Raw genomic sequence first — 15779 nt, 5'->3', positions numbered from 1 at the left:
TAGAGAGAGCGCATACATCAACAAAAATAAATTTCTCTACCGCTCTCTTTTTAAATTGTGTAGAAGAAGATGGAGTGAGATTAAACTACAACGAATTTTATAACTGATGAAGATTAAAACTCGATCGAAGAAAAAATCAAAGAAATCACTCTAACCTCTGCACTTAAATTCACATCTTTCATTTTCTTTGAAATTTCAAATCTAAAAATTTTAGTCTCTCTTTCTAGTTTAATGTATATATGAAAGGAAATTGGTATGAGTTTGGACCAACTCATTAAAATTTTGGACCGAACTGTCAACCCATGGTTTTTTTTGGACTAACCAATACCAAGCCTGAAGAGGCTGGACTAGAGAGTAAAAACCCTACTAATAGGGATCAAACGTTAATTTCTACCTCAGTGATATAGGGTAAACGAATACCCGATTACTTGTAGGTCAACAGATACCATGGCTTTTTCTGATTTTACTTTTGGATGACGTGTCAATTTTAAAGGTGTCCAACCGTTTCGTACACTGACATTTCTTGGCGCGTCTTCGTTTTCTCAGTTTTTTCTTAAATACGCAAAAGACAAAATTGAAAAAGAAAACGGAAATGCTTTTCTCTGCCCCATACAACGCCCTGGTCTGCGCCCAAGATGAGGTGGAATGTTTAGCTGTCCTAAGTGACAAAAAAGACTATGCCACGTCACGTCTCTTTCTTAATTTTTTATTATTTTCTCTTGAAAAAACAGTTCTCTCAGCCATCTTCGTCTTCATCTTTTACATAAACTCAGATTTTGAATATATGTATTTGAACTTATTACCAAACCATTAATTATCCCGTAGTTTCCGTGAGGAGTTCTCAAACCCACCTTCAATCTCTACTGTTTTTTTTTTTTTCTTTCTGTTCTCTCAGATTCCAAATGTTTTCTCTTTTACTCGTCTTCTCTAATTAACTATCCTATTCAGCCTCTTGATGACATCAAATTAGCAACTGAGGTCACTTAATCAAGAGCGTGAAAGTTAGTGGAATGTTTACTTGTGAGCGTAAGCTTACTAAGAAAACAATTTACTCATCATCAATGTCTTCACTAATTCATTTAGGCCGCATCTCTTGAAAAGGGCATATATGGAAGATAATAAATTAGATGCTCCTGGATTTTCTTCGATCAATTCATGCATGGAAGAATAATTAAACACCAAAAAAGTCCATCTGTGATAAACTTAAGACCCATTCCGAAAATTGGGAGGTTCTAAAGAACCCATGAAATGTAAATCATATGATAAATCTTAAAAAACACAGAACGAGCATTAGCACAATTAAGAAAAACAAAGAACAATTTACAATTATGAGTTTTGGGTCTTAAATTTCAATTAGGATTAGGTACTATGATAAATAACTTTACAATGTTGGCTAAGAAGAAGTTAGAAAATTCTAAAGTTCCAAAATATATGAGAAATAGATGATCTTCATGAAGAATCTGTTTCATCAAGAGAAAAGAAGGGAAAATAACGGAGAGAGGACAATAAAATTCTCTTCTTTTCGGTCGTCACAAAAAAAAAACAAAAAATACAGAAGAGAGAAAAAGTTAACCACGTGATTTACCACAACTCAGCTTGCCACGTCAGTTTGGGCGCAGACTAGGGGGCTGAATGGGGTGCCGCGTAGCAAAGCCGAAAAGAAAAACACATTATAATTTCCTACATAAAAATCACTCTTCACTCTTGTATCAGTTCGCCATTCTGCACACAACAATCTCTACTCCAGAAACCCTAAAATGGAGATTAATCGAAGTTCGTTTCCTTTCTCTGTAAAACCCTAGTTTCTGTAGTTCTGATTTTGAATCTTCTTCTGGATTTTACATTTTCGTTTTCCGATTTTGCAGCTCCACGAAAACAACGACTTCTCGGTGTCATCGTAGATAAAGATGAGATCAATATCGTTTATTCTCCATGTATGTATTCTTCTTCTTCAAAACCCTTGAATTATCTATGTATTTTTATTTTATTTATTTACTATTATTTTTTTGTTTTGATTTTGACTCTTTTTGCAGGCCCTGCATCATCCTATTTTGATCTCCTGAATTCTGCTTACACAGGGAAACTAGATCGTTTCAAGAGTAAGCTCCGATATGGTTTGATTATTTATGATTTTCCTTTTTTTTTTTTCAAAAAAAACTATGTTTCTGAAGTTATCTGTATGTTACTTTGGGGTGATTATAAGTGAAAGCTTCATTTTACGATAGTAGAAAGGAAGGATTAGCAATTGCGATCCCACGTCTTGTGGATGGAGATGGAAGAGGATCTCTTGCTTTTGCTGCTGCTGGAGGAAGAGTGGATGTTTGTAGATACTTGCTTGAAGAGTTGAATCTTGACGTTGATGTGGAAGACTATCATGGTAACATCATTCCCTTTGATGTTTAGTTCTTATTTTGTTTTTTTTTTCCAGATTCGGTGTCTATGTAACTTTGATCTTGTTTTCATAGAGAATAAACTCTCAGATAGCAGATTTCACTGTTAAATAAATTGTTCAATTATCGCTTCATTACCATGGATTTAGCTGTTGTTCGTTATTGATTAGGAAAAATTGTTAGGAATTCTATTGACTATGCTACAGGTTGGCAACAAGATGTGGATCTTTCTGAAGTTGTTTGCTTGAAAATACAAATTCAAGCACTTCGTTAAAGATTTGAAGTCCCTTATTGTAAATTTTCTGTGTGTTAATTTTGTCTTTTATGGGCTTGATGGTCTCACGTGTGAGCTATTATTCACTTTTTGGTTCACAGTGGCCTTCTTCAGAACCATATTATGCCCGAACAGACATAGTTTAGACTTTAGGGGACTAAAATGGAACCTGGATTAATTGTTTGGTCAGTAAGGTTTAATATATTCTCAACTATCCGCGTGAAACATAAAGGGAAATCTCTGCAGCTGAAATAAAAATTTATCTTATTGCTGTTTTTGTGTTTCAGGTGTAACTCCCTTATGTTACGGAGCTGTTAAAGGGCATCTTAACACTGTAGAGTATCTTCTTGAGAAGGGTGCCAATCCTGATGGATCAAATGATCCAAATAGTACAACTAATACTCCTTTGCATCATGCTGTACTGGGAGGTACTTCCCATTACTTTAACCTTAGAACAGGACTTGTACATTCTTATAAATCTACATGTTATTTACAAATCTATGTATGTCTGTGTGTTCAGTTGTTAATATTTCCAATTAATCTTTAGTAAGTGAAAGCAATTTGACTCGGTATATTTAAAACTCGGGGGTAGTTTACTTATCCAGACGCGGTGGCATTAAATGTTGATATGTACCCTTAGTGAGATTTCCCATCTTATTGACATAGCGATGGCAGACATGCAAAGATTAGATTTGCAGGCAAGGAAAGCCCATCCCTAGCTTGTTAATTTTAACGTTCCAAACTTCCCTGCTACCCATATCGTTAACTTTATTTATACAACATTCTATTCATATGCAACCTATATGTATTCAGCAATACCATCGACCAATTTCTTTCTTGCATCTTTGCCTAAGTAATGCTATGCTTTCAAGAGTTTCATCTGTTGTATTTTGAAGAACATGTAATACTTGAACTTTCTAACTTACTGGCAACCTCAAGCAAATCATTCTTGTATATAATCCCTTTTGACTGGTTTATGGTTGGCATACAAGTAAAATATCAGACTGATTTTTTGCCTGGTAGGAAAAAAATTCCATTCTTATCTTTGACCTTTTAAGCAAAATTTTATGTTAGGACTGTTCAACGTCCTAATATAGCTTTCTTAGCAAAATTTCTCTTGTTGTGAGACTTTATTCTGCATTAGATGAGCATGCTTGGGTAAAGCTTAGATGAACTTTCGCAGAAACTTTTTATTCTCCATAAGTTTGTTTGTTAGAATTTTTTTTTTATGTTGTTTGGAGTTCTCTGGAGCGTTGGAAGATTGAAGCGTACAGCTTACCTCTTGCCACATAAGAGGGAAACACTCAGTACATGCATATTTACTTTAGAAGACTTAGATTTATAATTGAATGTGAATCGGTTGGGAGTCTGTCATAGTGAACTTTGAGATATAACAAAATACTTCACCTTGGTGCTCGGTTTAACTAGAGCATTGTAGAATTCTTCCATGTTGCTACTTCTTTATTCCAAAAATAGCATAAAGATGTAGCCTATCTCTTCTATAGTATCTTTTTTTCCCCTTTCGGCATACAATGACGTGTGGATATCATGTGCCGCTTTATCTGCAGGAGATAGAAAGATACAGACATTGCTACTTTCAAAAGGTATTCACATCAATGCTGCTACTACATCTGGCACAGCCCTATCATATGCTGTTGTTCTTGGCCAGTTTGATGCTGTTAAAGTGTTGTTGGATCACCATGCAGATGTAAGTTGACCACCCTCAACAAAACAAAGAGCTATTTTTTTTTCAAGTAGTCTATCACAAAGAAAAATAGAACAGTGCACTGTTACAATCTTTATAAATAGGAAGATATACCTTTCTTGCGTTTTAGAAACTTTATGCAACAGCTTAACTTACTTTTGTAAAGAATGACTAGATTATTATCCACTTGGAAACAGTTAAGAGTATCGTCTAGTGCACAAATGATTTTTATCTACTATTGATTTTCCAACTTGGCGAGGCTATTCACTAAATCTATGTTCCTTCCTGTGCAGCCTAATGTAGTGATGTCGGGTGCAGCTACACCGCTAGCGTCAGCTATTGTTAACAATTCCCTGCGAATCATGGACCTTTTACTACAGGTACAAATTTGGCTCAACCTTCTGGTGGCACAATGTCCTATTATCTTCTCAGAGGGTTGCCTAAGAAATGTTTTGCGATTAGTAACTATATATTTATCCACTCACATTGATTTTTTAGGGAATTAGCACAATATCCACATTTAGTGAATGTGGATTACAATTCCTGCTTATATCAAAAGGCTCATCCCTTTATTTTTCTGTTTGATCATTTCTAAGTAAAACCACTGGTCGTAAATTTTTTAAGTTGTATTTGAGTTTGATTCCAAACTTCTTTTTCTTAGTTTGTGCCATTTGCTAGCTCATTTTCTAGGTCCAAAGGTAATTGTTAACTCAACTTATGAGGACCGTTACACAAGTTGATGCTGCAACACTCCCAGATTTGGGTACCTTAAGTACCGCATACCCTGGTTGATCAACCCCAAGTTGTATTCATAAGATTCACATGGGTACACCGCCCATAAACCATTTTACCTTATTGAAAATTACGATGTAAAAAGATATTGTTTGGCTTGCTGGTCATAAGCTTACATAACTTAGATATGCTTAAAATTAATGTCTCTGGTTCATTAAAATTGAAATCCTGAACAAAAAATAAATAAAAGCATAATAATGTTAATGTGAAAGATAATTGTGGATGTCTGGAAAACTCTCAAAGCATAATACTCTCTGCCACATGCTAGTGTAATTCATATGTCAGAATCTTCTCGAAGATGTCGTGCATCGTCTTCCTAGACTTTTATGTGATTTTCCGCATATCTTGATAACTAATAAAGTCTTACCATTCTTTTTTTGCATCTATCTAGGCAGGTGCTGATCCAAATGCCGAATCACGTGGAATTGCCCCTCTGCTATATGCAGTAGATCATGGGCGAACACGATGTATCATGCGCTTACTAGAGGCTGGTGCTGATCCAAATGTTACAGATAATGTATGGATACCTAATACTTAGCCTCTTAATTGATTTCTCTCCAGTTCAAACCTCTTCTGCAACCTATCTGGTCGCCAAAATCATCTTTTGTTTCCATATAGATGACTTTGTGGCCCCCATCACGATCCCCAATCGTGGGTTCAGCTAACCCCTATGACCACTCTAAGGATGTTCATCTGATAGTCTCAATTGGGATTGTACACCACCCTAGGATTCGATACTCTTAAGAGACCAACACCTTGGTTTACAAGAACAGGTGAAAGGTAATACATGTATAAGACTATTAAAACACAATTCTTCATGCATTAGACCCTGTCATACTTGGAGTTATTTGACCCATTTCTATCAAAAAGAACACCATCATAATCTTAGTGTGCTACTTACACCTCCTTTTACAGTTAAAAGGTTTGCCAAGATGCCATACTTTCATGACGACCTATTTCTTGAGAACATAAGTTGCAGGCTGGTTGGATGTGACTGATTTTTCCACCAGAAGTCAAGAGAATTGGCAATACCATTAGAGAGACCTGGGTTGACTAGAAGTCGGATTATCCTATGATCCAGCTTATTGAATCAAACTTTCTTTTATTTTTAAAACACAGGAAGGGATGACTGCAGTAGAAATTGCTGCTAAAGAGGGTAATAGCGAAATTGTTGAGATTCTATTTCCTGTGACTTCTTGCATTCCAACATATCCGAATTGGACCATTGGTGGACATATGGAGCATGTGCATTCTGAAGCTGCCAAAAAGAAGAAGGTACAGAATCTATATCTTACACAGTTGATGAGTTGACTTCTGTCTGTAATTATGTGATAACTTACCGTTGGATTTTTATTGATGAAAATACGAGGGAGTACTTCTGTCTGTTTGCGCCTACAGTAGTATTTCACGACCTCGCATTTTTCCTCCATATGTACATCAACCTCTATTGATTGCTCACCAATCTATCGTCCTACTGCACCCCTCTTATTGGATAACAAATATCTCAACCCCCCTTATTGGTATATATGTATTACACTAGACCTGCTTTATGTAATACCACTAATAAGGCCAGATGGCTCCGCTCAACTTACAAGTCTAGATCGTGTCATTTGCATCAATATCAAACACTGCAGGTACCTGACAATTATTACCTGTGTAGCAGGCCCTTATGTTCAGAACTAGAGGTACATTTACAACATTATACAACCCTTAGAACTGCATGGGATAGCCACATAAATAAGTAGAGGCCCAAGTTTTCTTAAGAATTCGAGACCCTGTGTCTTTTCAAGTTTAAGATATAAGCAGTGATGCTTGGTGAGTTTATAAGGACAAGGGAAGAACTAAAGGCTTTTGAGCTCATCTGCACTTTTTGGCTTAAATCTTTTAGGAAAAAAACAGCAATTCAGAAAGAATATAAGAATAGGTATAATAGTAGTAAAGGAAGTAAAGGGACATAGGTATAATAATGAAGTAAAATACCCACATTAAACAATAACATGTGTCACGTCATGATACCAGTGCTTAACTATGATCTCTCATCTCCTATTCTTTGCCATCACCGTCATTGTACATTTTTTAAATGCCTTGTACTTCGTGTTTGTTTCTGAATTTTCTTTAACAATACAAAAATCCGAACTTTCGAACAGAAGAAACCTGAAGGTTATGAGACATTTCTTCAAGCAAAAATGAAAGGCGCAGAAGCATTTCAGGAAAAGCAGTATTCTTTGGCAGCGACCTGGTACTCAAAGGTACATTTATGCTTAACTTTGAAAGCAAATGATCCCTCAATAACATAGTGGTAACTGAATATTTTCTCATGATATATTAGAGTGAGTGTATGCTTCTGGAGTAGACTTACAGCTGAAGGCTAGCATAGTTATGATATTTAAGAAGTTGACTAGTAGTTATTACGGATTTCTGGGCTCGGTAATGTATGGATCTATGGGAAGTTAAGAAATGGTTTATGTCATGGGATTATCAATCATATTAGTGCTTATCAATTGCATTATGAAGTTTGTTTAGCCTTATTATTATAATAATCATTGGATTTAGAGGACTCATTTAGGGATACAAAACTGTATTAACATTCGTCAACTCTAATTCTGGTTATGGAGGGAAAAGATATTTAAAGATTAACAAGAAACTGTGCAATCTTTCCAGCCAGCCAGTTTCTACCCGTGTCATATTTTGTTTTAAAAGTCCTAGTTTCTTACTGTCTGAACTACTTTTTTATTACTTTATGTTTTCATTTTTATAATCTTAGTTTTTTGGGTTTCCTCTTGTGTATTGTGAGTTGTGACTGCTTTAACAATTAAATTTTGGTGATGGAAATATAGGCATTGGAAGTTGCTCCAACAGATGCAAGTCTACTATCCAATAGGAGTGCTTGTTATGCACGTATGCAAGATGGACCTGAAGCATTAAGGGATGCAACTGAATGCATATCTTTAAGGCCTGGTTGGCCAAAGGCATACTACAGGGAAGGCGTAGCGCTCAACATTCTGAAAGTTTGTGACTTTTCCTCCGCTTAGTTTTTCGTTTTTTTTCGTAGACAAATCACGTTTGAATTTATTTGTTGCATTTTTTTATCACAGAGGTACAGCGAAGCAGCAGATGCATTTTTTACTGGTTTGACGCTGGATCCTGGAAACAAAGATCTTGCTGATGCATTCAGGTTCAGTTTTATTAACCTTTATTAAGAATTCTACTCCCATGTGTTATAGTCATTAATTTTGTCATCTATTCACCGTGAAGACAATATAATTAAAGTTCCACGATTCCTATTCAAATTTGGCGACCAATTTGGTTGTCTAAAGGTGTTCCTTATGTTTTCTAGATATCAGTGTCCATTTTGCCTATTAGAAACGTCTTATCCCTTTTTCTTAAGAAATTTGTCTAGAATAACCACATTCTCAAGAAATGTGATTTGCAGAATCATTAGACTTAAGACACCACAAGGTTAAAAGGCTCAATTCTGTACCCACAGCTTATATGACCAGTGTTTACTGGTTAAACCCCTTTGAATCGCGTAGTGTAGTCTTAACGACCATATGGAACATCAGCCGTCAATGTTGCACATGGTTTCACAACCTTTATGATCCGTACTCCATCAAGTGGTGGGAGAAGTGTCATCTCTAGTTTGCCAAAACTATAATCTTGTCTGAAGCATTATAGAAAGTACAATGTAAAAACTTAAGCATTTCATTTTCTAAGCCTTCTCATATCTTGTTTTTATTTTAATTACCCCATTAATTTCTCTTCTAAATTTGAAGCCATCAATTATTAAATTTGAAGAATACGGCGCATTGGTGAAACTGTATCATAATTTTCTCATTTTCTGCTCTGGCATACTTTCTATTTACTTACTCCCGTTTTTGCTTACAGGGGTGCTAATGAAGCTAGGTTGAAGTCCATCCTACAACCATAGGCAGAAGAAGATGGTAATGATTGTAGACCGACAATATTATCTGGACGGTTCTTTACCTTACAATAATTAGTACTTTCTTGTTCCACTTGGAATTTTTGTTGATGAGGGGAACTCTTTTAACCTCTTACGCCACAAGTAGCCGTGTAAATAAGTTTCAGTTATCTTACTTCCCACTTGGAATATTGTTAGTTGCTTTATTTTTTTCAGTCTTTGATTCGGGTTCTCTTCTTAGATTCGAAAGTTCCAGCTTTCCTCTAGGATTATTTGGGTTTCCATGGGGTTTATGTCCATCTTTTGCTTTGTGGTGTTGTGTTCTTCTCCATCTTTGTTTGCCTTCCTTTTCATCATCATTCTCAGTCAAGGCCTTGTATAAAATCTATCCTAACTCTTTTAGAGCGGTTTCAATGGTGGTTGTCCGGTGTGGGGTTTGGAGATGGCGGTGTAGATGGTGGTGGAGTCTCAGAGTTGCAGCTCCATTCAAGTAAAGACTCGGTGTTCTTCTGGCCGGCTTCAATCATTTGGGTGCTGTTTAGTGATGTTCTTGATCTATTTTTTTTTTTTCTTTTCTCAATCAATGCTCTCTTGGAATCACTGATTTCATCCATCAATGGTACTTGTTTAGTTGATGAAAACAGTAGCGGCGGATTTCTTGCTGATGTTTGATTGTAAAAGTTGAATGGTTAGATTCATAAATTCTTACCCAAGGAGCCATGTTCAACCAAGCTGTTTTCAAGTTGATCGGTTTTGCAGGGTGATGATTATCCTAGTAGAGATGAAAGTGAAGATGGTTTGGAGGCGATCGGCGTTGATTGTCAAAAGCGGCCGCTGCAACAGTATTGGCAGTGGGATTGCCGGCAAACTGTTATAAGAATTATTTGTCAGGGTTTATTTCTTGCAGGCTTCCTAACTGGGTTTACTTGTGGACTTATGTCCATGGGATATTATTTGGGCTTTTCATTTGTGTTTCAAAAAAGTGTTTGGGCTCGATTTTTTCGAGATAGGCATTCAACCATTTTAGTCTTTCGGAATGAATGATTTTTTTAGGGAATATGGTTCTTTTGAGGGGACCATGGTTTTATTAGGCCACCTTCCCTATAATGATAAGGGGTGTCCTAAAACGTTGAAATAACTAACTTATCCTTAACCTAATTTAAAACCAACCTAATAACCACCTATATATATATATATAACCACCACCTCCCACCACCACCTCCGATTATCACCACCACCAACCACCGCCCACCACCGTCGATTACCACCGCCACCACCTCCGATTATCACCATCACCAACCACCGATTACCACCACCACCGCCTATTTAAGAAATGTAACATCAATGCAATCACAATTAAGTTCTGTTACATGATACTTTTATCGAGTATAAAAAACGCCAGCCGCAACCTGATTCTGCCATGGGACCACTCCAGAGGTATTTTTCAACAAACCCTTCATTTTAATTTTATTTTGATTGCTTCAATCGAATAGAAATCATCAAAATAGGGTTTTAGTAGGAGTTACAGAGCCATGTTCGGTTAGGCCGATTTTCCAAAAAACCCTAGTTTACTAACCGAACTTCTTGAAAATGAAGAACACGAAGAACAGTTCGGTTCTATTGGATTTAAAACTAAGTCACCGAACTCTCTGTTCGGTTGTTTCGCAAAAAAATTTAAAACTACAAAGTAACCGAACTCCACCCTTAGAATCGAAAAAAAACAACAAATCCAGTCTAACCGAACTGTGTTGTTGTAGCCACTTGTTGAGTTCCAAAATAACCGAACTTGGCCAATAGAGTTCGGTTTTTTCGCAAAATTTTTTAAAACTACAAAGTAACCGAACTTAGCCAATAGACACTGGAACTTCACATTTTTTTTGTTTGTTAAGTTCGGTAACTTCACAATTTTATCGCAGAAACCGAACTCAAAGTTCGGTTGGTTAGCTGTTAGGTTCAAGTTTGCGAAAGAACCGAACTTTGTAAACTTATATACTCTTATATTACGTAAAGTTCGGTTAGATCAAAAGTGCATGCAGTTTGCGAACCAACCGAACTTTGTACACCAAAGTTCGGTTAGTTGAGAACCAACCGAACATAACGCTGTAACTCCTAGAAATTCTATTATTAGAGAGTTCGGTGACCTGCGTGTTTGGAACAAGTAACAGAACTACACTTTCAGATGAGTTCGGTTACTTGTTCATCTCACGGGGCAACCGAACTACAGCTTCAGATGAGTTCAGTTACTTGTTCTTCATATAAAGTAACCGAACTGTTCAAAATCCAGTTCAAATCCGGATCATTTTGAAGATTAACAAATATTCTAGGAGAGGATGGAGATGAAGAATCAGATGAGTTTTCATCATTTGAATACTCAAACTTAGTGAATTGGAAAAAAAAATTTATTTTCCATGTTTTTCTCCTTCATCTTCTCTGACTCTACTCTCTCAATAATCTACTCAACTAATAATAAACCCATCTTTTAATTTAATCTCACTAATTATTTTTAACTAAATCATTCACTAATCATCACCCAAAATTAATTAGGAGGGTAATTTAGGTATTAATATAAATATCTAAATAAGGAGTGACCTAGATTTACTTCTAATGTCTTTACCCAAAATAAAACCATGGCCCCCAAAAAAACCATGTTCCCCAAAAAATCGTTCTTTGTAATGGGTTTTCTTTTTTGGGTTTCTATAGGCATTTCAACTTTGAAATGCCATCAATGTGGGTTGTAACTTGGATTTTAATTTGTATCCGGGTTTCGTACAATGCTTTTTGTACGTTACATTTCTAATATAAACTTATTTACAGAGCAAAAAAGAAAAAACTTCCCACACGTCTCCCCTGCTTACCTCCACATTTGTTTTAAAACTCGAGTTTTGGATAATTGATATGGATTTTGTAGCTGAAGGCTTTGATCCTCCTTAGCATTCAACATGTGATTCTTTTGGTACTACAATGTTATGGGATATTTATCTTCCCCCTTAATGAGAGATGCGATCATCACTCATTAGTGTCTCCTTCTCCTTTGATGACATTTTAGGTATAATGCATTAGGGTAATTTTTGATACATGTGTGGAGATTTTTAGGTTTAAGAACCTTTTATCATTAGAAACAGCCAACAGGGCATGAAGAAACATATTGATAGGGTATTAGTGGTAGTTTTGTTCAAGGCCCACTGTTATTTAGCCTCTCGACTCATGAGACTAATCCATTATCTCATCTATGCTATGAATTAGGTTCTATAAGAACCGTTTTCTAGGACCATGGTTTTTTTGTGGGGACCATGATTTTATTTTGGGTAAAACATTAGAAGTAAATCTAGGTCACCCCTTATCTAGATATTTATATTAATACCTAAATTACCCTCCTGATTGATTTTGGGTAATGATTAGTTAGTGTTAATAATAGTTACTGTCATGATTAGTAAAATGATTAAGTTAAAGATAATTAGTGAGATTAAAAAATCAGATGTTTTTTTTTAAAAGAAGTAGAATTATTGAGAGAGTAAAGTTAGAGAAGATGAAGAAGGAAAACATGAAAAACGATCGATTTTACCAACCACAACCGGAGGAAGAGTATTTGGGTACCCAGTTATGTTTTAAACTTAGATAATATTGGTTGAATTGCTCCAAATTTTCAAAAAACTGTAAATTTTTAGAGTAGATTTGGGCTTGTTCGGTTAGCTTATGTGAAGAACAGGTTACTACCGAACTCATCTGAAAGTGTAGTCGGTTACTTTTTCCAAACACGCAGGTTACCGAACTCGCTCTTTAATGGAGGTTTTTAGTCATTCGGTTAACAGACATGTTACCGAACTTTGTTTATAGGATTTACAGAGTAATGTTCGGTTGGTTCGCAAACTTTAACCCAACAACATATCTAACCGAACTCCACATGTATGCAATTAGTGAAGAGTTCGGTTTGTTAAGATTTTTTGCGAACGAACCGAACATAGTGGGACAAGTTCGGTTAAATTGAAACTCAACGTAGTAGGCAAAATAGTACAGTTCGGTTACATAGATTTTTTTTTTCTTTTTGTAATATAGGTAGAGTTCGGTTACTAGATAGTTTTAGAATTTTTTGCGAACCAACCGAACAGAGTAGGCAAAGTTCGGTCAAATCATAACTCAATATAGTGGGAAAAATAAAACAGTTCTGTTACATTTTTTTTTTTGTATTATGGGTAGAGTTCGGTTACTAATTAGTTTTAGAATTTTTTGGGAACCAAAAGAACATAATATATTGATATTCAATGAGGAGTTCGGTTAAAACTATTTTTTGCGAACCAACCAAACTCAGAGTTCGGTTACGAAAAATTAAATTCGTGATAACCGAAGTGTTCTTCGTGTTCTTGGTTTCAGAATGTTCGGTTACAAAAACTAGTTTTTTTAAAACTATTCCTAACCGAATATGCCACTTTAACTTTCACTTAAACCATATTTTGATGATTTTTACTCAATTTTCCCAATCAAAGAACCAATTAAAAAGATTGATGGGTTTTTCAATCGAACGAGGAACGTCAAGGAAAGAGAGAAGAAGAAGAGAATAATTTTTTTTTTTCAAAACTAAAAAATTTCGATTTCCCCTCCCATTTTTGATTTTGATTTTGGTTAATAAATTCATTTAGCTTAGATGTATATGATTAGATTTATATAGTTATTAAGTTAGTTTTAATTTAAATTAAAGTAAAGAGTAAATGTGTATTTACCTAATTTTAGGACACCCCTTATAAGTATAAGGAGGTTGGCATAATAAGACCATGGTCCCTAAAAAATCCTAGCTTAATTGGGGGCCATGGAATTTTGTTTACCCCCCAAATTTTTCAGGGGTATAAAAATCGGAAGATGAATATACTATTTTACCCTTGATTAATATTTTTTTTTCAAGTAACGACCCTTCACCGACATTAACGACAGTTTAGGGTCGTCATATACATCATGATCAAAACAATAACGACTCTAAACTGTCATACACTAACGACTCTTTTTAGAGATTAACGACAGTCTATAACGCCATTTCTAAAACATTAACGACTGTTTAAGTCGTCAAATGCGTAACCAAAACAGTAACGACCATTCCAAAGGGTGGGTCGTCAGGGAATCAATCATTTTTATGACGACCCAAAACTGTCGTACATTTCCACCATTAATGAATCTTCGACAGTTTAGAGTCGTCACTTAAACAGTCTAAACATTAACGACTGTTGAGGGTCGTCAATGAAATTTTTTAATACCTTGACGATTTTTCATACTATCTGGACAAAAAAAAAAAGTTAGACTAAAAATTGCAAACAAAAAATCTGGAAAACAAAATTAAACTCTAATTAATTAAGATTATCACTAATTAATTAAGATTATCATTAATTAATTAAATTTTAACGCTAATCATTTAGGGACATTTTTGCCATTTAAAAAATATTTTTACAAGGGGTGACCCAAACTAGGTTCTGGTGACCTTTTTTTGTCCTCTAGTGCATGGCCCCCAATTAATTCTGATGGCCCCCAATTAAGCTAGGTAAAAAGTGGTTCTTCTATAATGTTCTGCTGCTTTATGAAACTTCCAAATAGGTACTAAACTGAAGACCAAAGCCTTAAGTTGTAGAACCTATAGAGGCACTGTAGCAGGTTACATTTGATTGTCAACCAGTGTAACATAGAAGAGATCTCATTCGAAGTATATACCATTACTTTAAAAGATGGACAGCTTTTGCAAAAGTTTTGGCTTGTTTTCTGAGTTCATCTGTCATTTTTTAAAATAGTTACCGTTGTGTTGCAAGAGTTCAGGTGTGTCAGTGAATCACCGATCAGTGCACTTTTACAAGTGACTGCATGTTGTCAAATGCTTGATGAGGCAACAAATTTCAACTTATGCCAATACGTGAACTTGAGTTCGATCTTCTTCAACAACTCAAGTAGTTTGTCATGCATGTGGCGTGGGGTTTATGACATCATGCATGTGGCGTGGGGGGGTTTGAAACCGTCCGCTTCCCTGATTCAAATCCTGCATCAGTATTTTAATGATGTTTGGTTACTTTTCCAAATTTCCAGGAATTGCTATTTAACGTCAACTGTAAGATAATGAAGAGGACTTCTGGTCTCAATTAGCCTGTAGTTGCAACTAATACCACTTCATGATCCTAGTTTTTGACTCGGTTGATTAAATCTTATGTGCTTTTCTGCACGGTGTGACATACAAATTACAACACATACATCAGGTGTTTGAAATCGAGGAGCGTCAATACAACCATTTTCTTTATAAGACAAATCCGAACAACTACACCAAAATGATATCTCTCCCAAGGAAATTGCATCCCTGATCACTGCAGATAAAGATAAGATAAGATTTGATATATCTTCCCAATTCAGCATCAAAACGAAGTCAGTGCATGCACTGAAGTATTCCAAACCTTTCTTTTTTCTACTAAATTAAGCAAAAGCGTCAAGTACATGGAAGAAAACAACATACATTTGCCCATAGTAATGTTTCAGTAATTTGTATTCGAAAGGACAGAAATTCCAGTAACGAGTTGCATGGAAATAACTTCCTGCTTTTGTAAGAGTAAAGACTGTCCTTCCTTCAGCCTAGAGCTAGCATTGATTCAATCAAGATAAAAAATCAGATTTATCTTCACGATCACGTCTCATAGGCCTGGAATATAGTAAAAAGCCGCGGAGGTATGCCCAAACCAAAAA

At 35.6% G+C, this 15779-nt stretch overlaps 1 protein-coding gene across 2 annotated transcripts; it reads left to right on the top strand.

Annotated features, from left to right (window-relative positions):
* Positions 1-1629: 1629 nt before the first annotated feature.
* Positions 1630-9789, top strand: LOC113342466 (ankyrin repeat and SOCS box protein 14-like). 2 transcript variants are annotated; one of them, XM_026587014.1, is made up of 13 exons: positions 1630-1773; positions 1866-1934; positions 2034-2099; positions 2204-2377; positions 2952-3092; positions 4233-4372; positions 4663-4749; positions 5553-5678; positions 6281-6436; positions 7312-7410; positions 7999-8169; positions 8257-8336; positions 9047-9789. In XM_026587014.1, the coding sequence occupies exons 1-13, from the start codon at positions 1758-1760 to the stop codon at positions 9087-9089; spliced, it is 1368 nt and encodes a 455-aa protein (XP_026442799.1). In that variant the 5' UTR covers positions 1630-1757; the 3' UTR covers positions 9090-9789. The 2 variants fall into 2 exon arrangements, with proteins under 2 accessions (XP_026442799.1, XP_026442798.1); XM_026587013.1 differs by having other exon boundaries at positions 1632-1773; positions 7309-7410.
* Positions 9790-15779: the final 5990 nt, after the last annotated feature.

Source organism: Papaver somniferum, unplaced genomic scaffold (assembly GCF_003573695.1).
Source record: "Papaver somniferum cultivar HN1 unplaced genomic scaffold, ASM357369v1 unplaced-scaffold_41, whole genome shotgun sequence".
NCBI classification, from domain to species: Eukaryota; Viridiplantae; Streptophyta; class Magnoliopsida; order Ranunculales; family Papaveraceae; genus Papaver; species Papaver somniferum.
Note: the sequence above shows the minus strand (reverse complement) of the source record. Positions and strands in the feature narration are given on the sequence as shown.

What these genes read in the sequence shown, in the direction of transcription:
- LOC113342466 (XM_026587013.1), top strand. An exon ending in GCATCATGCTGTACTGGGAG is followed by an intron (nt 3,093 to 4,232) that starts GTACTTCCCATT and finishes CTTTATCTGCAG; the next exon opens with GAGATAGAAAGATACAGACA. An exon ending in GATCTTGCTGATGCATTCAG is followed by an intron (nt 8,337 to 9,046) that starts GTTCAGTTTTAT and finishes TTTTGCTTACAG; the next exon opens with GGGTGCTAATGAAGCTAGGT.